The sequence below is a fragment of the Scheffersomyces stipitis genome, chromosome 8 (assembly GCF_000209165.1).
Source record: "Scheffersomyces stipitis CBS 6054 chromosome 8, complete sequence".
Lineage (NCBI taxonomy): Eukaryota > Fungi > Ascomycota > Pichiomycetes > Serinales > Debaryomycetaceae > Scheffersomyces > Scheffersomyces stipitis.
In genome coordinates this window covers 319761-342512 of record NC_009048.1, presented here as the reverse complement: position 1 = coordinate 342512, position 22752 = coordinate 319761, and the positions used below count along the sequence as shown (strand labels likewise).

The following is a 22752-nucleotide window of genomic DNA, read 5'->3' as shown; positions in this document are numbered from 1 at the left end:
CATAAAGATAAATAATACTGTTGCCATTGCAGTTTAATGCATTACATCACCAGTAATGTGTAAAATATCACAGAATAAATGCATCTTACTGGTGATTTCAGAGTTAACCTGCAAACCAACAAAAAAATCTCGGAATTTTGGCAACATGAAAAATGCAACGATGTGTACGTCACCTCAACGTTTGGTACCCACACGTTTTCGTATAGTCGGACATAAAAGTTCGGCGAATACTATAGACGTTAGTACTTCCTAATCAAGTAATCGCTTCTATTTAAGCGCGGTGGCAATCAAGCTTCTGCGAGTGATTTACGATTTAAAGCACAAATTATTTCTATACATCTTTTCAGATTCCAGCTGAGCAAATATCTAGATCTCCGATGTGGTCCTGTTGGAAATAAAAGCTACGTTGTATTTGCTTGAATGTCACCAATCTGAGTTAGAGTGTGTTACCGTCGTGGGTTAACCAAGTCTTTTGGTGAATAATTATCAATTTTAATCCTTTTTGCACAAACTTTAGATAATTAATTAACCCATTAGATTTAAGAGTTGGGCCTCCCTTAAGTATGTGTGTAAAAAGGTCGAGGTTTCTTCTTGAAGCGACCACAATTTGAAATGCTACGTCCTTCTTCTAAACAAATTAGTCCATTATTTTCGTTCTTAATGCATCGGCTGAGCACGAGAGAGTAGCAATACGGTAATGAAAAAGGTTTTGCGATGATACTGTACAATACATTTTCTCGGACTTAGCTTGAGTTGGATCATCTTCATACAGCTTTAGGACGGACAAAATTCGCAGTCTCGCGATATAATTTGTAATCCTGAATATAGAGGATGCAAAATCATGATTTACAAATTCATTTCCTTTGAAGACGCGTTCTAGCATTTCAACTGGCTTGAGGCAAATGACAACTAATGAGCCGATAGGTCAGGCTACTGACTCAGAATCTGAAATAGAACTCAAGAAGTTAGTGGAAACTGAAGAAAAGAAATATGGAGGTATAGATCAAGAGCAGCAGGAGTTCAACCTGCTATCAAAAGACCATAAACTAGATCGATTGAATAATTTGATTCAAAAGTCACAAATCTATTCGCAGATCATAGCTGAAAATATTCTTCAAACGACATTGGAGAAAAAGCAACAGGTTCAACAACAGCCAACTCCAGAAGAAACTCCAACCAAGAAGAGACGTGTATCAAAGACTACGCCAAGGAAGGGACTGCGGCAGCATGATATAACGAAAATGCTATCTACAAAGATATCTGGAGAAACGAAGTCGACTATGAAGGCAATTGACAATTCACAATCATCTGAGATTACTACCAAACAGCCTGATTTGATCTCTGGAGGAACTCTAAAGGATTATCAATTGGATGGTCTACAATGGCTAATTACTCTATACGAAAATGGACTAAATGGAATACTTGCTGACGAAATGGGTTTAGGTAAAACCCTCCAATGCATTTCCTTCCTCAGTTTCTTGATTGAGAATGGAATTCCCGGACCTTTCCTCGTTGTTGTTCCCCTTTCAACGATGACAAATTGGTTCAATGAGATCAGGAAATTTGCTCCTCGTGTTAACGTCTACAAACACAGTGGAACTAAGTCGAACAGAAACAAAATCAACTTGCAGAGTGTTATTGCAAAGAATAAAATTAATATTGTCATAACTTCGTATGAAATATCCATCAAAGATTTTGCCAAGCTTAACTCAATTAATTGGAAATATCTAATTGTTGATGAGGGACATCGTTTGAAGAATAGCGAATGTGTATTAATTAAATTTCTAAAGAAGTTAAATGTTTCCAATCGTCTTTTGATAACGGGGACACCATTACAAAACAACTTAAATGAATTATGGTCCTTGCTAAATTTTATTTTGCCAGATATTTTCCATGACTTGGAACTTTTTCAACAGTGGTTCAATTTTGATGAATTAACTAACTTTGCCGAAGGTAAAGAGAATGAAGAAGATGAAGAAATGAAGAGAGTCATCAAGTTGAACATTCAGGAGAACTTAATTAAGAATTTGCATACAATTCTTAAACCTTTCCTCTTAAGAAGACTTAAGAGAGATGTGATTAGAGATTTACCCCCAAAGAAAGAGTATTTGATTCATATTCCACTCTCCAGGTTGCAGAAGAAATTGTATTCTGATGCTATGGATAGCAAATTGTTTGATAGTTTGGTGCAAGAGAACCTTAAACAATTTTTGTATTATAATCACAGAGACCTTTTTGCTAACCAAAAAGATTTGCAATTGGTTGACAGTTTCTTATGCGAAAAGTACATGCAAGGAGAAGATAAGGTTAAATCAAAGCAGAACTATCGTGAGACAGAGTCTGATGATGAGTTCGAAATCAGCGAAACTAAAGAATCTGCTTCAGAATCACCAGATGAAATTATTTATGAGGATGTCCTTGAACAATTAAAAAGTAGGATCCCGAAGAGTAAGAAAAGATTGATGTTGCTTCAAGTATTGCACAAGAAGATACGTCGTGAAATTCGCGGCTTATCATTGCAGAACCTGATGATGCAATTAAGAAATATTTGCAATTCACCCTATATTTACTTTGAGCCATTCCCAATAAAGGATAGTACCTCCCATGAGAAAAAGTTTATGGACATTTTGGTACAGAATTCGAGCAAAATTCAAGTATTGCAACAACTTTGCTTTCCCTTGATAGAAGCCAACCATAAGATTCTTATTTTCTCACAGTTCACGAAATTGTTAGACTTGTTGCATGACTGGTTTAACTACCAGAATATCAAAATCTGCAGATTGGACGGAAGTACTTCACAGGCAGTTAGAGATGAGCAGATTACACAGTTCAACAGCGACAAAGATACTAAAGTATTTCTCCTTTCAACTAGAGCAGGTGGGCTTGGTATCAATTTGACCGCTGCAGACACGGTAATACTATTTGACAACGATTGGAACCCACAAATGGACTTACAAGCTATTGACAGAGTTCACAGAATTGGCCAGACGAACCCCGTTAAAGTATTTCGATTTTTGATAAGAGATTCGATTGAAGAGCTTTTAATTAGCAGCTCATGTTCGAAAAGATTTTTGGAAACCCTAGTTATACAAATGGGTGAATTTAAATTTAGTAAGTTAAAACAATTAATCGACCACGACGGCTTGAATTCAGACTTAAAAGTCAAGCAGATTATGGAAGTTTCTAAAGCAATATTCAGCTCTCACAAGGAAGAATCTACCCTAAGCGATACTGGCGGGGCAGATGATGATATGTACAAGACAACAAAGAGTGAAGATCTATTGACCACTGAGGAAATGGAAGAGTTGTTGGATAGAAGGCAGGAGTGTTATAGGTTAGATTCTGGTTCTCAATTTCTGCATATTTCAGTATTTGAGACCGTGAATAACATGGACAAATGAAAACTATGACCTCTCATACTTTGCATATAAATTAATAAAATCAATCACTAATGTTCTATTAAAGAAATAGAAACATCTCTAAATAACTCTCTAAATAAAAATCTGGAAATAATGGAATGATAAAACTCAATAGCATCGTAACGACATTCATCAAAAAAATCTAGAATTGGTCTAAAATATCTAAAGTCTTCTGTCTCCATCTGAAGGCATTCCAAACTGCACTATAACTCCAAGTCAAATCCCTTGCACCTTGCATGAAACCATGATACTTATTGAATTGCTCCGACATGCGGCCCTGATTATCAACGTGATCTTTGATCACTTCCAAAAAGGAATCAGAATATGTCACCAAATTAATTGAGAGTGTTCTGAATGTTTGGGTTCCATATCTAATCACAATTGAATCAGTATAATCATTGGCAGGTACTGTTGTCAAGTCATTTGATGGGATATTATCAAAGTCAACAAACTGTTTGAAGAAATCTTTGTTCTGACTGTTAATCACAATATCCATGTGGTTATGCTCTAAGTTGTATATAAACTTGTAAATTAGTTCAGAAGCAGAAGCAGTTGAAATAAACCATGGGTTACCTTCAGAAGTACCATATCCATCATAAATATCTTCAGGATATCTTCCCAAGGCACATCCAATGCCCTTTTCAAACCCAATCTTGTTATGATTGAGAGGATATCTGTACTTCATATCTGCGACCATTGCACTCAAAGTGTTGATCAAATGGGTATCATTAACATCAAACGGAATGTCACTATAGTCTCCAAATTCCATGTTATGAGAATGAAGAGAACCCAAGAGTGATCCAGCATCCAAGCCAGTACGTTTACCTGCTCTAAGTAACAGTGGAGTTTCAACGATATACGGTACAGCAGGGTTCTTGTAACCAGAATCATTCTCTATAAATTGCTTCAAGTTTGTATAAGTGATTTGCAATTGTCTCAAAAAATCGGAATCTTTTTCAAACTTCTGGGCCAATAATAAACCATCCTTGATTGCAGCTAGTTGTGTGACAGACGTGTAAAAGTGATGCGAATTTATTTCTTCCCATAAATCAAATCCCTCTTTGAACCAATTTCTGACAATGTAAGTTAAGTCAGGCTTCACGATTTTGTTATAGATAAATTCTGGAGACTTCAAAAACTTGTTGGAAACTTTCTTGTTCCACTTGTCCAACAAGCTCACATAACTCAAAATAGTGATAGCTCTTAAACCTGGCCCATCTCTCTGAGGTCTACCCCAGTTTTGGACGAAAGCCGTATTGTTTGCATGGAACTTTGGTTCTCCAAGGCCAGACTTATCTGGGTCATCAAACTTTCCAGAGTTGTTATCTAAACGTTGCAAATAATAGTTGTTCTCTATGTACGCTTCGATAACTGATTGGATATCGTCGACATTTTCAAAATTGTTATCATCAATGTGATAAACAAGTGACTTAATGGTTAAAGCAGCGTCTCTCACCCACTGGTAAAAGTAATTTGGCTGAATTCTCGATGGAGAAGCGATTACAGCGCCTTTGGAAACTTCAGATTGTTCGAGAGTATCACTGACACCCCCGATATTATTAAGGATACCTCTGAATGAAATTTCCTTCTGCTTCTCAATCCATGTCTCAAAATCAACAAGGCGGATGTTATCTTCTACCTTCTCCGAAACTGACCAACTGAAGAACTGCTGAATAAAACCAGGAAGGAATGAGCCGTCGGTAGCATCACCTATGCTTTTTTCAATTTCGATGAGACCTCTATTGAAAGATTGTCCTCCAATTGGGATGTACAAACTGTAGCAGAAGCTAACAAACTGTAATAACAATAGTAATTGCAACTTCATTATTATCTATGGCTGTAAAATTGATTTAGATAAGGTAGCGGCACGACTACAATGTAATGATTGTAGTAATGAGACAGACCAGATGATTGTAAAACGAATAACAACAGGAAACAGACTATTCCAATATTTGAAGTTGTCTGTTATGTGGCAATAGCCTTACTGATACAGCTGGCGATTTTTATGATATATTAGTGAACTTTTTTGTGGTAACTTATGATATGAGCACGGACCAAAAAGCTAAATTTTATCGATCCGTTTTTGTGGTCTAGGTCAAGTTAGAAAACGGTTTTTTCTCTGCGTTAGATTTACGACCGCAATGCTGAGCGAAACAAAATTCTATGAAATTTAGGAAATGCAAAAAAAATGAATACAACCAACAAGATTTGTAAAAGATAAAACAAGTAAAAATTTTGTTGCAAAAGTAAAGGAGAAAATGCAGTATTTATATATTTGTTGTTGTAAACAAAACTTCAGAAACTGTGACATGAAATCTGGGGAAATATGTAAAAGTTTTACTCCGTAGTAACTGACAATGACAACACAGTCAGGCATATATTTGCTGGATCCGCGGCCCAGCTACAAGCCTTTGAAATGAAATTTTAGGAAAAGGAAATGTCATCATGACCAAGACAAAGAACACGGCTACAAATTTTTTACTAAGGAAGATTCTGGCAATGTGAACAATTTTCACTAAGATCTGCATGCTTTTTTGAATTTTTTTCGTTCGAACTGTAGGGTGTGACCAAAGTGGTGAACTATACTTTAGAACACTTGATGTGGTTAGGACTTTACGTCGCTGTTGATGTCTGCTCCAAGCTCATGGTTTGTTATGAAACAAAATTTAAGTGACCAGATTTTTCGCACCCCATAATTTTACAGAATGCACATACGTCCTCAAACGCGCAGTTGCAGTCACGGGTAACAAACTACTACCTACACTATTTCTCATGGTGATTATATTAGAGGAAGAGAGTCGTGCGGAACTATGGCGCTTCGAGAAAACGTCACAAACCATCTTGCGATGGCAATGAACAGTATATTGGATGAGTTTTGGAAGCCAGAAAGTCAGCAGGTACACGTCTGATATAGAGTGTAGCCTATCCTCGTCAACCACGATCTTTTGGTCTTCGTACGCTATGTTTTTGGTATCAAATCGGACACTTGGTCTGGAATGCTTTTATGTCCCCTGCACAAAATGAGATGAGCTTTACTGGACGAAAAATTGTTAGAGTTCACACGACCGTGAACTGTCCGCCGGAACAAATTCATTCCGAAGCGAGAATTGTATCTATGAAATGTGGGGTTGCGCGAGTTATGGGGAAGATTGCAAAAACTAGACCTCCGTTTTGTGCACAAAATTTTAGTTAGAGCTGAAAGATAGATAGATATAGGATTGAGTAGTTTCACATCTTTTGCTCAGAGACATGCGCTCAATCAACTGCTATTACGTGTATATTCTAGCGGGATACAACTCTCAGTGGACTCTGTCTACAACTTCCTCTTTTGAATTAGCTACAGTTTTCTTGATTGCGGAGACAAATACTGTAACAGACTCGTGTTCTTGCTGAGGAAATAAATTGCAGCTTGTCGGCGTTTTGGAGGGGTGTTGACTTTACAATTTATTTTTCTTTTGATTCCTATATTTATCTAATATACAATTTTACGATCACGGATCTCCTCCTCGATCATAATATAATAATACTAAGAACTAATTAAAACTAATACAGTTGGGGAAAGTTAACGGAAAGGGGCAGCAAGAATTAAACTTTATGACACCAGAATAAGAAACGTCTACTCCTAGTTAGAAGCGGAAGAGTACTTGGTAACAGCTCTAGTACCTTCAGAAACTGCATGCTTGGCCAATTCACCTGGCAAGATCAATCTGACAGCAGTTTGAATTTCTCTGGCAGAAATGGTAGACTTCTTGTTATAGGCTGCCAACTTGGAAGCTTCAGAAGCGATTCTTTCAAAGATATCATTCACAAAAGAGTTCATGATAGACATAGCCTTTTGAGAGATTCCAGTGTCTGGGTGAGTTTGTTTCAAGACCTTGTAGATGTAAGAAGAGTAGGTTTCTTTTCTAGTCTTAGTTCTCTTCTTAGAGTCAGTAGCAGAAGCAGTCTTCTTAGCAGCAGGCTTCTTTTCAGCTGGGGCTTTCGAAGCGGGTTTCTTTTCAGCTTTTGGTGGGGCCATTTTGTTCTAGTGTTTTATGAATTTGAGGTATCTAATGAAGAGGTACCGACGAATGGAAAAATTACAAGGAAATTGGCTACATTTAAATAACCATTTGTTTACTAGCTCTTTTGTTGTGAAATCCATGTACCAGAACTTCTTCGCGTTCTGTGTAATACATCAGATTGGAATAATTTACTTAATCGTACCATATTATACGCGTGATGAGATCCGTTCTCAAAATTTCTCGGCCAGTTGTGTAAATATCTTCACACTCCTGCTTGGTAGCTACATACTGAAATAGGAAACATGATGGCAAAAATACGCAAACTAAAATCACACACCCTAACTCTTCGCCTATATATATTATACGAAGTTCGCTTCCTGATAGTATTTCTAATGATCTACGACAAATTAAACAAAACAAAATTCAACAATGTCAGGTGGTAAAGGTAAAGCTGGTTCTTCTGAAAAGGCCTCAACTTCTAGATCAGCCAAGGCTGGATTGACTTTCCCTGTTGGTAGAGTCCACAGACTATTAAGAAAGGGAAACTATGCACAAAGAGTTGGTTCTGGTGCTCCAGTTTATTTGACTTCTGTCTTGGAATATTTGGCTGCTGAAATCTTGGAATTGGCCGGTAACGCTGCCAGAGACAACAAGAAATCTAGAATCATTCCAAGACATTTGCAATTAGCCATCAGAAATGACGAGGAATTGAACAAATTGTTGGGACACGTAACCATAGCACAAGGTGGTGTCTTGCCAAACATCCACCAGAACTTATTGCCAAAGAAGTCCGGAAAGTCTGCTAAGGCATCTCAAGAATTATAACTGTTGTACGCAGAAATGAATCAATTTCTAGGTAAATTTCCTTGCTTTGAATCTCACATTTTTATTTCTTTGTGTATTAGTTCCACAGTGTGTTAAATATTATTGTATATTATGGGTATTCTTTAATTTTCTAGTAAATTATGAAGTACTGTAGTGATGTCTCGTGCAAGCCTTATCATCGGTCTCTTTGATGTGCACGTGAAATTTACATCCAGTTTGACGGGGAAAAATAAATTCGTCACGATCAGTCCACAATCAATTCTACCTTCTTTCTTCTACAATAACATCAACAGTTAACTGAGCTCCAAGTTGGCAATGTCACTCCAATTTAAAAGGAATAACAACACTGCCCGTAATTTAAAGGTCGCTACTTTTTCCGGCATTATTGTGGTTGGCGCATCTTACTTAGTCTTAAATACATTTCCACATTTGAAAACGTCTATATATGACTACCTTACAGGCAAAACTCAGAATGAAGAGGAGTCCGACGCAAAATCAAATAAAGAAGAAAGAAAAGAAGACTATGAACCAATAGAATTGGAGCGAAAGAGCGTAAATAAAGAACGAATCCAAAATGGCCAGACATCATTAGTGGACAAGAGCCAGGTAGATGTTGCAAGTTGGTCAGACGCAAAGCTAACGAAATGGTTGGGAGATGTAAGTACAATTAATATTAATGATAATGGACATTACTAACAAAATTGCAAGAAAGAAATCAGCCCTCCGCCTCATGCTTCTCATGATAACCTTGTTTCCCTTGTTAAGTCAATTAAAGAAAGCACTAACGAATTATGAATTCATCTTAAGATTCAATTTTGTACAGTTTTTATTAAATCTTTTGCTAACGGTTCGACGGTATTTATTTCGCAGCTAGAATATTGATCATTTTCATTGGTTTATCCTATGTATAATTATATTTGCCTTTGTCAAAATACGACTAACGGGTATTCAAAGATTTGGACCACTTCTTTAATTCACTTATAAATATAGAGCGTGTTAATCCTTGGTTTTCATCGTAGACGTAAGCAAAATGACAATTGATACTTCCAACATCACGATTTCTCAGTTCGTCGTCAAACAACATAAAGTGTCCCTCCTGCAAAGCGGATTGCAAACGGAGATCTTCAGCGGCCTTCGATATGTGCTTGACTTTACTTCCTTGTCCCCACTGTAAAGAATGAAAGTAAGTAATCGCAGGCTTACCACCTATATGAAGCAAAGACAACAACTCCTGAGCAATTTTTGGCGTTGCCGTCCTGCTTGCGGCAATGAGTACAACTTCATTCTCTACCAATTCTAGAATAATTGACTCCACGTCTTTATAGAAGGAAATCTTCATACCATTACTATCGACAAGCTCATTCCTGCTTAATGCACTAATAGGCATATATATATGAGTATCACACCATAGTGGCCACAATGTATAATCTAAATCAAAGACCACTGCCTTAGGGTACTGTAGGAGTACCATTTTGCCTTATCTTCTTCAGACTGCTGGTTCTGCCTTATCTTCATTGCGATTTCGAGTGTACCATAAATTGTTGTTACTGTTTCGTATGGTTAATGCACGACTATATTTACAACAAACAGAGGTCAAACAAAAGAGAATTGAAAAGGATTAGAAAAAAACATAAAAGAAGAGTGAGCTACCAAGCAGAAAGAAGATTGATGTTGTTCAGGAGTTATAAATTCTATATATATGTATATATATATATATATATATATTTCACAGGAGTATCAACATATACAGGCCCACCCTCAACATAGATAAGGCACTGCATATAAAACAACAGCCATAATCCCCTGCCCCCAGACTAGCCTGATTATGTGTGATCATCTCTCCCAATTTCAGTTCTGAGGGCAAATTCCTATTTTCCTCAATTTTATGAAGAGTAGTTCCTATTAAAGAATCCTTGCGATCGAATAATAGAAACCGATTGAAGTATTTGTCTAAACCTCTATAGCCGCAACTTGAAGTCTACATATATTTTCAAAAGCTCAGGATTAGTCGTTTACCCCTGATTGCATTGTTCTTAGTTCTCAATCCGATCAATGAATACGACAAACAATCAAGTGATTTCTGTGAAGGTAACACACAACAGACTTGCACTTGCAAGCCTCCCTTCAGTAGAGAAGACTCTTTCAATCAACCGTACCACTTTTGACAAAGTCAAGTCGAAGGATGAGTTCACAGATTTATTGTCGAAGACTGATTTGAGTGTTTCTAGTGAGAACAATTCATTTATCAGCTACCTTCGTAAGTCGAAAAAGCGCAAGGAGTATGTTCCTTTGGAATCAACAGAAGACTTCAAGTCCTTATCAAGAAGTTTAAAGGTGAAGAATCATGTCAAGTTGATTATTAATGACAAATCCCCAATTATTGAAGGGAACTACAAGAAGAGAAAGACTTCTTCCATCGACTTCGCAGGCTTAGGTGATGCATTACTTGAAGCAGCCTTGGAGCACTTCAAGGAAATCTTCGCTGATCTACCTGTCCATGAGACTCCTTCTTCTGGCGTGGAAAAGAATTTGAATATCGAGAAGGAAATTACTCAAACAAAGGTATCAGGAGAAGACTTGATTGTGCACGAAAATGTTGCTTGTGATTCATGCAGTAGAAATGTTTTTATTCCAATTAAGGGCATAAGATACTGCTGTCTTGTTTGCCCAGATTTTGATTTGTGTGAAGCGTGTGCCACTAGGTCTATAAACAATAAGCAGGATATTGGCGATCATAGTTATTCTCATCCAGTGGCAATGCTTCAGAAACAGGACAAGTATTTTAACCAAAAGAAATTCAACTTCAGTGGTCATTTACCTGCTCACGGCGGTCCTTCAAACTTGCCAAGTGGTGAATCCAATGTAGTTGTCTATGATATTCCATTAGAAAACTGCAATTCTCAAACAAAAGAAAGATTAGAGAACTTGCTTCAAAGAGATGGTATTGATCCATTTATTAGCAATGTCCTGAAGTATATCGAGAACTCTGACAGATATGAAGAGTTGTTGTCTTTGTCACAGGTTGGTTCCTCAGTTGAAAATGATGATGAAATGAATTTTGTCATATTGAAGAGCATGATTGACAAATGTAGGAACGATAATACGGAGTCCTGCGTGGGTCCAGTTCAGATTCTTGAACCTTCGGTGTCTCCTTTCGAATCAATTCCAGTAGACTCTGTCCCCAAGGTACTTGTAAAACCAAAGAAAATAAGTAACCATGCTCGTGTGATCTCATTAATGCTTACAAACACTTCTGCAGTGACAATCGATGGGGGTGACTTCAAGTTTGAATTTTTCAATGATACACAGAAGGAAATTGTAGTAGTGAAGAATGCTAGCAGAGTCAAACCTGGACAGCAGAGATTCTACAACTTGGGTAGATTAAATGACAGTTTTGACAAGTTATCAGGAATGAAATTGAGACTTTCAGCGCCAAATGCAGTTTTAGAGGGTGACTACAATGAAACGTATGACTCAGAATTATTGTTTGTTAGCATGACTGGTAGTTTGTTGGAACAACCACTGAACGAGCATATTATTGACAACCTGTACCTTGATAACAACGACGAGGTCATTGTCACTGTAGTTCCAAAATCTAGCTCGACAGCGCAGATAATGATTTCCAATAAGTCTGAAAAGATGATTGATTGTTCATATTTGAAGTTGGAGATCGTAAACTGTTTCAATAGATCAGTTGTAACTGTGATTGTTCGCAAGAAGCATGGTATTAACCCAGGTAAGGTTGGCAAGTTCAATATTGGATTAATCGATGCTCATATGAAGTACCCGTTCAAACTTGTAATGAAAAACGACTTTAATATCGGCTATTGTGATTTGAGTATCAACAATTTGAGTGGAAGACTCACCTTCGAGAAAGAGTCCTCTATTGAAATTGATGACCAAGCTGGATTTGTTTCTGATGACGAAACTCACACTTCCGGAACAGAGTCAATTCTTGAAGATCAAATTGAGATGGAAGGGGTAGATGATCACATCAGGAATGATGTAGAAGTTAAAATTACGACACCGCACGAATCTTTGGAATCGTCTCTTGTGGGTTCAATTCACTCGATTGTATTACCTTCGTTGCCCAAAGAAGCACTCGTTGAAAGCTCTAATTCTGAATACGTTGATGCTCGTCTGGCTTCCATTGAGCATGCTGATAAAGCACTAACCGAAAACGTGGAGGATGACTACGATATTATCAGTGTAGAAGGTGATGCTGAAACTGACTCTGATTTTGAATTATTGTCACCATCTATCTCTAACCAATGAATATTTTGTTTCCACTTATCTTATTTGTTTTTTTCTCCCTTATTTGTGATTTAATTGTGTAGTGCAGTTTGGAAGGCGGTCGTGATTCTTCTTTTTCTTCTGTGATTAAATATGTTTTTTGGTATATGCTAATTTTTTGTCAATGTTATGTTTTTTGAAAATGTGAATTGAAAATTGTAGCTCCCCTGATTCCTCGGATTTGTAGGGGATAGCAATAGCATGTTTTAGAAAGTCTGCACCAATTATTCATTGCCAACGGAATCACTGTGAGAAGGAAAACTTGAAAGATCTATCTTTGATAACAAATGTACCGATATTTTGACACACTCTTCTTATGTTCCATTGCTTTCCTATCAGATGACATTTAGAGAAGAAAACAAGAACCATAAATAGATATTGGAAACTAGTGTATACTTCAATAGTAGATATATCTAGCTCTTTGTAGAACTCTGTCTATTCCATATTTAGGACTTCGAGAATATCAATATCCTGGCTTATTAAATTTTTTTTAAATACTTGCTATTGAAATGTGAATTGTTGATATGATGGTCTCTAGTTTATGTAGACCTCTTGATTGCCTATCCATGTTGTAATTTGTCTGTCTTCTTCTCTATCTTGATACAACTGTTTAAACAAGGCGCGCAACTTGTCTTTATGGATACAGCGTATCCTACAGTCGTTCAATATGTTATTCTCTACATCTCTAGAATAACCTCCCTCAAATGAATCATAAATTGATTAATTATAAACGTATAAACTTTTTCAAGACTTTGAGGATTTCAGCTTTCTTATACCTCAGAGTTGCCTGCACATCAGTGCGGCTTAATTTGCAACCTGTGCGTTTCTGAATAATGCTTCTAATCTGAAATATTATTTCTTGCATTCGCAGTTTCTTGCACGCTCAGTTTCTTGTTATATAACTAAACTTCAATCTATTGGATTACTCTAGATTTCCAATCTCAACACTTGCATCATTTTATTTACAACTGTCGGACCTTGTCCATGGGTCAGATACATTGGTGTTTCTATCAATGTATAATTTCAAGCATGGTATTATATACCTTATCTGTATCTGGGGTAGACATCCGTATTTGAAATTTTGCAACCAAAACTGCAGGTAATCCGAGAGGATTTAACATTTTCATATTCTCTTCTCTTTAGCAATAGTTCGATACATGTCATTCAATCCACTTATGAAGGGGTTATTCTTGGTACAATCTACTACTTCTTTTTGATCTTGCCATTGCCTGTCTATTATCCTTATTATTTACTACATCGCCCTCTCTTGCGCCAAACTTTCGCAGGATTGAAAACATCAACCATCTAACGACGTAGGCGACCGTTGTGACGCATGGTTGGCTTTTCGCATGTCAAGACCTAATTTTAAGTTCATTGACATTAATAAATTCTTGATAACTGAAATGACTATAATTTGGTTTTTTAATGTCAGAACTTTATATAATTCTGAATGTCTCAAGGGCAAGGGGCCACCACCACACCTTTCATCCCTAAACTAACAAGAACAACTTTCAGGATCTATACTTTACTTCCATGCTCTCATTTTCATGCTCAATGAAGGTTAAAGAAGGCTGAACTTCTAAAATCATGGCTGTTTTATCATTCCTGGTGAACTGGCTGTCAAATAATGTAATCACATTGTGGTCATAATAATAAAACCGTTAAACAAATCAATAACTAGATTAGACCATTTGAAACTTCCAAGATTCAATACTTCAGCACTTAATAAAATTAAATTCAAAAAGTCTCAATGGCAGGAGAGGCGTGACTCTTAGATTGAGTCTAGGCAAATCCCCATTCCTCCCTAATCTGAGAATGCATCATTTAGAGTAGAATTCATAGGCTTATAGTTCCCACTTGCAACTGGGAGAGATAGTCAGCCCCGACTCACCAACAGTGGTTCTGACGATACTTGACCAGGGCATGAAGGTCAGATCATTTTAATTCAGAAACGATACACACTACACCATTTGTAGATTTTATTGGCTTTCAAGTAACCATAGTCAGTACTATTTTTATGGTTATAATCCAGAGACAGATCCGAACTGGAATTAATGAAGATTCAGCTCTGCACTATGCTAATAGGACTTCCATTTTAACCAGACACTACTTGAGCTGGGAATGATGCCAATTGAGTCTGTTAGTGGTTATTAATTAAATGAACACATTCTCATTTTCTTCTTTCAGACGAGGTATCATGTAGGCATAATGGAGTGTTACTGGCCATCGTCAGTAGATGCAATGCTGACAGAGCACTATTTCCTAGAGTATCAAATAATTCAAAAGCTTCGCACCTAATTCATAAATTGATGATTCCATAGAAATAACTCTACAACAACTTCAAGTTCCTAAATAGGTAACAATGACATCAAGCGACCTCCTCTCGCCAAAACCAATAATCAAAAATATTAGCAGTATAATTGAATTGTTCACTTTCAAAGTTCAGTGAGGTGGTTCAGATTGTCTAAGACTGGCCTCAGATTCAATATTAGCCTATTATGGAAGAGGATTGAGGGGACTTGGATTGAACTACCCGAGATAATGATAGAGGAGGAGGTGGAGGAGTGGAGGTAACCACAGTCTGCACAGTAGAAGTAAGACGACGGAAGAGTGTCGGAGGTGTCCTCAATTTCCGAGTTGTGATAAGAAGAGAGATCATCCGAAACAATCACCACCATGTCCATATACGCGGACGGATCTGGAAATTCTTCCTGATATAGAAGAACGTCCATGGAGGAGCGTGTGGAGATCAGAGGTGTGGGACATGGAAAGGTACCAGAACGCTCAGGAGTATCAAACAATTCATGATCAGAGACCACTTCTATGTCATTGCAACCTTCAGGCATAGGCTCAGGATCCGTAGAAACGATTTCCATGGGCACAGCCGCTGAGGATCCAGGGATAATGGGAGGTGCCTCAACCGGAGGATGAAGAAGACCAAGAGGACGAGAAGCATGAGGAAGAGTTCGTACCTGATGAGGATCAGAAGGTCGGGACTACACTGGACGAGGATATAGAGCTGCAGAGAAGTCTCCAGACAGATCGGAGGAATCAGATGTTGAAATTCAAAGATTGAAGTTAGAATTGTAATCTAACATTCGGACGATTATGTGCAGTACTGGCTGCAAATTTACAAATGAAGTTCCACTGGTCCTATCTCTGAGAATAGAAGTAACCCCTTACCAGACCCGCCTCAACGGAATTGAACTTACCAGTAATGCAATTGGAGGCAGGCTGAAGATGAGAATAGGGAGAGATAATATGAATAAAGGGAAGATAAGAGGCAGATAGCAATGCAAATACGCTAAGATATTCTCCAAAATAAGAAGAATGATTAGAACATGAAATTGAACTTCATTATGAAGAATTAACTATATATTTATTCATATATAATGTCTAATTTTTAACAGTTCCTTGGAATTAACATACAGGAATCAGAAAAGGGCATTAGAGCCCATTTTGGAGACTACATTGACAAAATCTTGGAGAAGTTCTCAATGCAAGATTGCAACCCAGTTGGAACTGTTGCAATTCCAAATGCTCAGCTAGATAAAGATGAAACCAAGATTCTTGCCAATCCTACAATTTACAGATCCATTGTTGGCAAGTTATTATATGCTAGTAACACCATTCGGGGAGATATTAGCTTCATTACTGGCATGCTCAGCCTGTACTTCCAGAATCCCAGAGAGGGTCATCTAAAAGCATACACTTCGGTACCTAAAAGGAACAAAGACTGTGGGCCAGGTATATGGAAAACTGGATAAATTCGAGGTGTACGTTGATGCAGACTGGGGTTCTTCGCTGTCAGATAGAAAATCAGTAACAGGATATGCAATCAAGTTCGGAGGAAGTCTAATCTCATGGAAATCAAAGAAACAACCAACAGCTGCATTATCTACAACAGAAGCCGAGTATATGGCACTTGCTGAGGCAGTTAAGGAGGTCCTCTGGTTGGTTACTCTATTTAAAGAATTGGAAATCCCTGTAACCCTTCCAATTATAGTACATGAAGATAATACGTCATGTATCAACTTAACGAATCATCCAACAACTCATCAACCTACAAAACACATTGATATCAGATATCACTTTATAAGAGAGCAGGTACAGAAAGAAGTAATCAAGGTTGTCCAAGTCCAGTCAACAAATAATATCGCGGACATCTTCACGAAGGCAGTTCCCAAGCCATTACTCCAGCAACTCCGAAACTCAGCAGGAATGATGGATATTGAATAATCCGATTATTAGATTATGGGGGGATGTTGAAATTCAGATAATTGAAACTATGATTGTAATCTAACATTCGGACGATTATGTGCAGTACTGGCTGCAAATTTACAAATGAAGTTCCACTGGTCCTATCTCTGAGAATAGGAGTAACCCCTTATCAGACCCGCCTCAACGGAATAGAACTTATCCGTAATGAAATTGGAGGCGGGCTAGAGATAAGAATAGGGGGAGATAAGAATATGAATAAGGGGGAAGATAAGGGGTTCTGAACAATATAAATATGGTAGGATATTCTCCAATATCAGAAGAATAATCAGAAATTGAAATTGAACTTCATTATCAAGAGTTAACTATATCTTTATTAATATACAATGTCTAATTTTCAACAGTACATGTTTAGCTGCTACTAGATGTCCCTCTCTAGGATTCTGAAAGTACCGGCTGAGCATGCCAGTAATGAAGCTAATATCTCCCCGAATGGTGTTACTAGCATATAATAACTTGCCAACAATGGATCTGTAAATTGTAGGATTGGCAAGAATCTTGGTTTCATCTTTATCTAGCTGAGCATTTGGAATTGCAACAGTTCCAACTGGGTTGCAATCTTGCATTGAGAATTCCTCCAAGATTTTGTCAATGTAGTCTCCCAAATGGGCTCTAATACCCTTTTCTGATTGCTGTATGTTTATTCCAAGGAACTTCTGTGCAATGCCGAGGTCTTTCATCTTGAATTCCTTCTTTAACAATTCTTTGATAGCCTTGATCTCATTTTCATTACTGCTTGCTATCAATAGGTCATCCACATATAAACCAACAATGGTGTTCTTTCTTTTGTATAATCCGAATTCAGCTTGCGACCTAACAAACCCCACCTTCTCAAGAAACGCATTTATTGTCTTGTTCCATATCAACGGAGCTTGCTTTAGACCATAGAGTGACTTGTTGAGTTTGCATACTTTCCCAAGTTCATTTGTATGCTTGAATCCATCTGGTTGATTCATGAATATTGGTAAATCGATTTTTCCATTTAGGAATGCTGTCGTTACATCCATCTGATGAACTTTCATCCCATACACAGCAGATACGGAGAGTAGCACCTTTACACTCTCACTTCTGATTACTGGAGCAAAGGTTTCTTCGTAATCAACACCATATCTCTGTTGAAAACCTCTTGCGACTAATCTTGCTTTGTATCGACCATCATCCTTGATGGTATACACCCATCTCACACCTAACACTTTTGTTTTATCATTTGGTTTGTCTGCAAGAACCCACGTCTGGTTCATTTCATGTGCAGACATTTCATCGTTCATTGCTTCTATCCATTTCCCAGCGTCTTGGCTTCCGACAGCTTCGCTATAGCTTCTGGGAATCTTGGGGCTACCTAAAACACTTGTTGTAGCCGTGAACGCATGTCCTCGAATTACCACATTTGCTTCTGACATTTGGTAATCTTCATCATTTGGATCATCATTTAAAGACTCAGGAGAACCTCCTTCGTAGTCACTTATGTATTCAATTCTAACCTTCTTGTGAGCCACAGCATTGTCATAAGAGGGAACTGGTGTAAGTTTATGTTTAGTGAGCCTTTGCTCACTTATCTCTTCCTGATTCATATTTGGTGTATCGTAAGTTCTTCCCGATGCATGAGACTTGCTGTGGATCTGAATCTGTTTCCCCCCAGAATTGGATTCATGAGTGAGAAGAAGAGGAAGTGCAGGGCCAGCAAGACGTTGCGGACGTGAAGAAGCATTGGAAGAAGCGCGCAGAGAAACAGGAGAAATCACGGTGGTAGGCTGTATGGGAAGGGTTTCATCATCATCCGCCTCAGGAGAAATATCCGAGTCATAAGAATAGCACGAGTCGTAGTCGGAACAAGATGGTATCGGTGCGAGAGACATAGTCTCATCATCCATGACATAATCATCGGACATGGCCGAATCATCAGCCAGAGCACCTTCATCAGCCAGCCTACTAGCAACAAGCAGTTTACTAGCAACAGGCAGGACGACGTCATCAATTACGGTACCATTATCAACAATAGTATCGTCATCAGCCATGGCAGCGTCACCAGCCATGGCCACATCATCAGACAGAAGATCAGAAATAGGCAGCAACATAGAACGAACAGGAAGAGGTGGGGCAGACACACCCCCAGGAAGGGACACAGAGATAGACAGGATAGGCATAGACACGGTAGACACGGGAGACACGGTAGACAGGGGAACTGGGAGACCAGGCAGAGAAGCAAAGGGGAACAACAGTTCGTTGAACGTAACAGCATTAGAACAAACAACTTTGCGAGAGTGCATTTCATAGATGAGATAAGCATGGCGAGATCCATCGTACCCTAACATCACCCCAGTGATGGCCCTTTCAGAAAACTTCAGTGGACGGTGAGATTCAGGGATATGGGCATAAGCAGCACATCCATAAGGACGGAGATGCGCAATAACGGGGCGGATCTGGAACCAACGCTCATACGGAGACACGAACGGTGCTTGTAGCAGGGGTTGACGATTAATAAGATAGGCAGCACAGACAACAGCATACGGCCAGAACACAGCAGGCACCGAACCATGAGTCAGAAGGGTTCGGGCTTTATCAAGAATGGTACGAATAGCACGTTCAGCGGTACCATTCTGATGAGAATTATAAGGCACCGTTCTCTGATGAGAAATCCCTTCGTCCTGAAGGAATTTGGTCAACGTGGAATTGACATACTCACCCCCGTTATCAGTACGAATACTACCGACACGGTATCCACCACGAGTGGAGAAGAAAGAATGAAAGAGCTTGATGTGTCGAATCAATTGAGCGGAGACTTCGGACTTCTGTGCAATGGGGATTACCCATTTTAACTTGGTGAAGTCATCAACAATGATAAGAAAGTACTTCTCAGGAGGATAGGAGGACTTCGGGAAGTGAGGACCTGATACATCAGAGTGAAGTAACTGTAAGGGAGCTGTGGTGACCGTAGCGATGGAAGACTTAGGAACATGACGAGTGCTCTTTGCGACATTGCAACTTTCACATGCTGCAGGCAGATAAGAGGCTAGATCATATTTAGAGATAATCGTCTTTTCCAATGCGGCATGAGGGTGACCTAGGCGATCATGAAGTACAGATAAAGCATGAACAGGAGCAGGAGGACGAACAAGTGAAAGCGTAAACTTGTAAAGGTTGGAGTCAGGAAGAACAGAGCCAACAAGTCCTAACACAGGATGAGAGACGGCAGTTGGCAGAAAGTTGAAATTAGATTTGCTACGAGCAGCAGCAACAGCAAGGGAAACGAGGTTCCTGGCACATCCAGGGACGTAGTAGACATCATGAAGTTCAACAGGAGTTTTACCGGCAAGAAACTTGACAGTACCAGAACCACAAACAGGGAGAGGGGCGCCATTAGCGCCAAAAATAGAACCAGCTTTCGACGAAACAGTGGGCTTGAAGTCCCAAAACAAGGTAGGATCATTACAGATATGATACGAAGCACCAGAATCAATAAGGAAATCAGTGGAGGCCAATAACATAGAAGGGGATACATTGAGGGAATACGCCTGGGTGGATGGGGTGGATGCAAAGGCATCACCAGCGGCAGTAGAAAAAGAATGAACACGAGGAGACAGAGAGGTACGGGACGACAGGAAATGTCCAGTACGAACAGGAGAAGGACAGCTAGTGGCCTTGTGGCCATTACCAAGACAATTGGTACACTTGAGAACAGGGGAAGTACAAACATTCGAACGGTGGCCCTTACCAGAGCACGTATAGCAACGGGTATTCCAGATAGGAGAGGTGGCAGGAGCTTTCTGGTGAGACTTCAGTCCAGCAGAGGAGAGAGTAGTCACCGTGAACACAGACCCAGGCGTGGAAGACAGTGAGGCATCGATCCGTTTTAGGAACGATTTGAGGTCAGTGAGATCCAAGGTAGCACCAAGTTCCTTGAACTTAGACAAAATATGGTCCAGCTTACAGTGTGTAAGATAGAGGAGACCAGGAATGTCAGTAGGAGGCTGCTCAGCAAAGTAGGTAGAAAGCAGCTTGGCAGCCGATAACTGAACAGTAGTACTGACCGACGTGTCACTAATCTTAGCGACCAAACCAGTAACGTACTCGACCTTCTCAGAGTACGTCATAACCGAATAATTGACGTGGATAGCCTCCCAAAGAGCCTGACCAGAAAGATTCTCGGCAAGAAGAGAATCAACAATCTCTTTAGACACCGTCTTGTCAATAAGCAGCTGAAGCGTCAGGTTAAAAAGAATAAACAACGAAGCCTCGGTAGGTGGTTCAGATTTTTCAATGAAACCCCGGAACTCCATACCAAGAGTCCCAATAGTGACCTCCATACGCGTACGCCATTCACGATAGTTGAAACGCGAAACTAGTTTCTGGGAGTCATCAAACTTGATGTTTGAGACGGATTGGCTCATAACCTGTTGAAAATTAGACATTGTATATTAATAAAGATATAGTTAACTCTTGATAATGAAGTTCAATTTCAAGTTCTGATTATTCTTCTGATATTGGAGAATATCCTACCATATTTATATTGTTCAGAACCCCTTATCTTCCCCCTTATTCATATTCTTATCTCCCCCTATTCTTATCTCTAGCCCGCCTCCAATTTCATTACGGATAAGTTCTATTCCGTTGAGGCGGGTCTGATAAGGGGTTACTCCTATTCTCAGAGATAGGACCAGTGGAACTTCCTTATTTGTAAATTTGCAGCCAGTACTGCACATAGTTATCTGATTGTTAGATTACAATTATAGTTTCAATTCTCTGAATTTCAACACATCCAACCGTTCATCTGAGGACTAAGCATATCGACATAAGATACCATTTCATCCGTGAAAGGATAAAAGAGGAGACCATAAAATTAATACCTGTCAAATCTGAATTCAATATAGCCGACATATTCACAAAGGCGCTAGCAAAACCACAACACATAAAATTAAGAGCGTTAGCAGGGATTTCGTGAAGAGACTATTAGATTAAGGGAGGCTGTTGAAATCCGGTATTAGATAAAGTTTGATAATGCATGAATATGCATGATCTAGAAAATATCGTAGATACCGGATATTGATAATCTAATAGATTTGGCTGCAGCTCTTGTGATAGCCAATCACATATCATATCAAGGATATGATTGTTGAATATGCTGATATCAAACCTAAAAGCATATTCTATATTCTATTTTTAATCCAATGCGTAAACTTTATGAATGCAGGATTTGCAGCCATTCAGACATAATTGTGCACAGTAATGTGATAAGATAACATCTACCAATGAGAATCAATTATGTCCGACTAACCTGAAATTCTGGTCATGTCGTTTCATTTCATCCCGATGAGGGGTCAGCCTGTGATTGTATTTGGCATCTATTTAAGGGGGTCTTACTCCCCCTTCTCCTTTCTAACTTTCTATAACTTTTCTTCTTCTATATGGAAATTATCTATCTTAAATAAGTTAATCAATATACTGTCCTACATTATGAACAATCCGATTCAATCTACTGAGCTTCCAAAGCAAACAGTTCAACAGGTTATGAGCCAATTAAATTCCGGCCTCATGGTCATTGATACTCTTCTCCTCAGAGGCCGTGAGAACTTTCTGGAATGGAAAGACTGGATGACTGGTATGTTCAGTAGCTGTGTCTTGGCTACAGAGATTGCTGCTTATCTTTCAGAGAAAGAACTTTCCATCACCTTTACTGACCAGCAGGCGTTAAGCCACAAGCTCCGTGAGCTTATCCTCAAGTGTATGAAGCCTGACGTTCAGTCATTGTTCACGCACTACTCTCTGGGTGTCGAAACTTGGAAAGCTGTCGAAACCAAGTATGCGATCGCCAGCTCTAGGGATGCGGTCGGTTATCTCAAGTACTTATTTGGTCGCCTTGCTGATCCGACTATTACGACTGAAGCTGGGTTCTTGATTGCTGAAAAGTTGACTGCGTTTATGACGAAGTACGATAA

At 38.9% G+C, this 22752-nt stretch overlaps 7 protein-coding genes across 7 annotated transcripts; 3 read left to right on the top strand and 4 right to left on the bottom strand. All coding sequences in view use genetic code 12, as the record gives it.

Annotated features, from left to right (window-relative positions):
• Nucleotides 1-902: 902 nt before the first annotated feature.
• Nucleotides 903-3401, top strand: PICST_33727 (conserved hypothetical protein; the record flags this gene model as incomplete). The annotated part of the gene is made up of 1 exon (XM_001386615.1): nt 903-3401. The coding sequence occupies one exon, from the start codon at nt 903-905 to the stop codon at nt 3399-3401; it is 2499 nt and encodes an 832-aa protein (XP_001386652.2).
• A 160-nt stretch (nt 3402-3561) lies between these two features.
• Nucleotides 3562-5244, bottom strand: SGA1 (Glucoamylase GLU1 precursor (Glucan 1,4-alpha-glucosidase) (1,4-alpha-D-glucan glucohydrolase); the record flags this gene model as incomplete). The annotated part of the gene is made up of 1 exon (XM_001386421.1): nt 3562-5244. The coding sequence occupies one exon, from the start codon at nt 5242-5244 to the stop codon at nt 3562-3564; it is 1683 nt and encodes a 560-aa protein (XP_001386458.2).
• A 1676-nt stretch (nt 5245-6920) lies between these two features.
• PICST_85793 (histone 2B) lies at nt 6921-7453 on the bottom strand. Its single transcript, XM_001386420.1, has one exon. It carries the CDS (start codon nt 7435-7437, stop codon nt 7042-7044), a length of 396 nt encoding a protein of 131 aa, XP_001386457.1. The 5' UTR covers nt 7438-7453; the 3' UTR covers nt 6921-7041.
• Nucleotides 7454-7852: 399 nt separating this feature from the next.
• PICST_37161 (histone H2A) lies at nt 7853-8248 on the top strand (the record flags this gene model as incomplete). The annotated part of the gene is made up of 1 exon (XM_001386614.1): nt 7853-8248. One exon carries the CDS (start codon nt 7853-7855, stop codon nt 8246-8248), a length of 396 nt encoding a protein of 131 aa, XP_001386651.1.
• A 937-nt stretch (nt 8249-9185) lies between these two features.
• PICST_50611 (predicted protein) lies at nt 9186-9719 on the bottom strand (the record flags this gene model as incomplete). Its single annotated transcript, XM_001386419.1, has 1 exon — nt 9186-9719. One exon carries the CDS (start codon nt 9717-9719, stop codon nt 9186-9188), a length of 534 nt encoding a protein of 177 aa, XP_001386456.2.
• Nucleotides 9720-10300: 581 nt separating this feature from the next.
• PICST_33722 (predicted protein) lies at nt 10301-12523 on the top strand (the record flags this gene model as incomplete). Its single annotated transcript, XM_001386613.1, has 1 exon — nt 10301-12523. One exon carries the CDS (start codon nt 10301-10303, stop codon nt 12521-12523), a length of 2223 nt encoding a protein of 740 aa, XP_001386650.2.
• A 2453-nt stretch (nt 12524-14976) lies between these two features.
• Nucleotides 14977-15899, bottom strand: PICST_33721 (predicted protein; the record flags this gene model as incomplete). The annotated part of the gene is made up of 3 exons (XM_001386418.1): nt 14977-15513; nt 15754-15775; nt 15895-15899. 3 exons carry the CDS (start codon nt 15897-15899, stop codon nt 14977-14979), a joined length of 564 nt encoding a protein of 187 aa, XP_001386455.2.
• Between the last annotated feature and the right edge of the window lie 6853 nt (nt 15900-22752).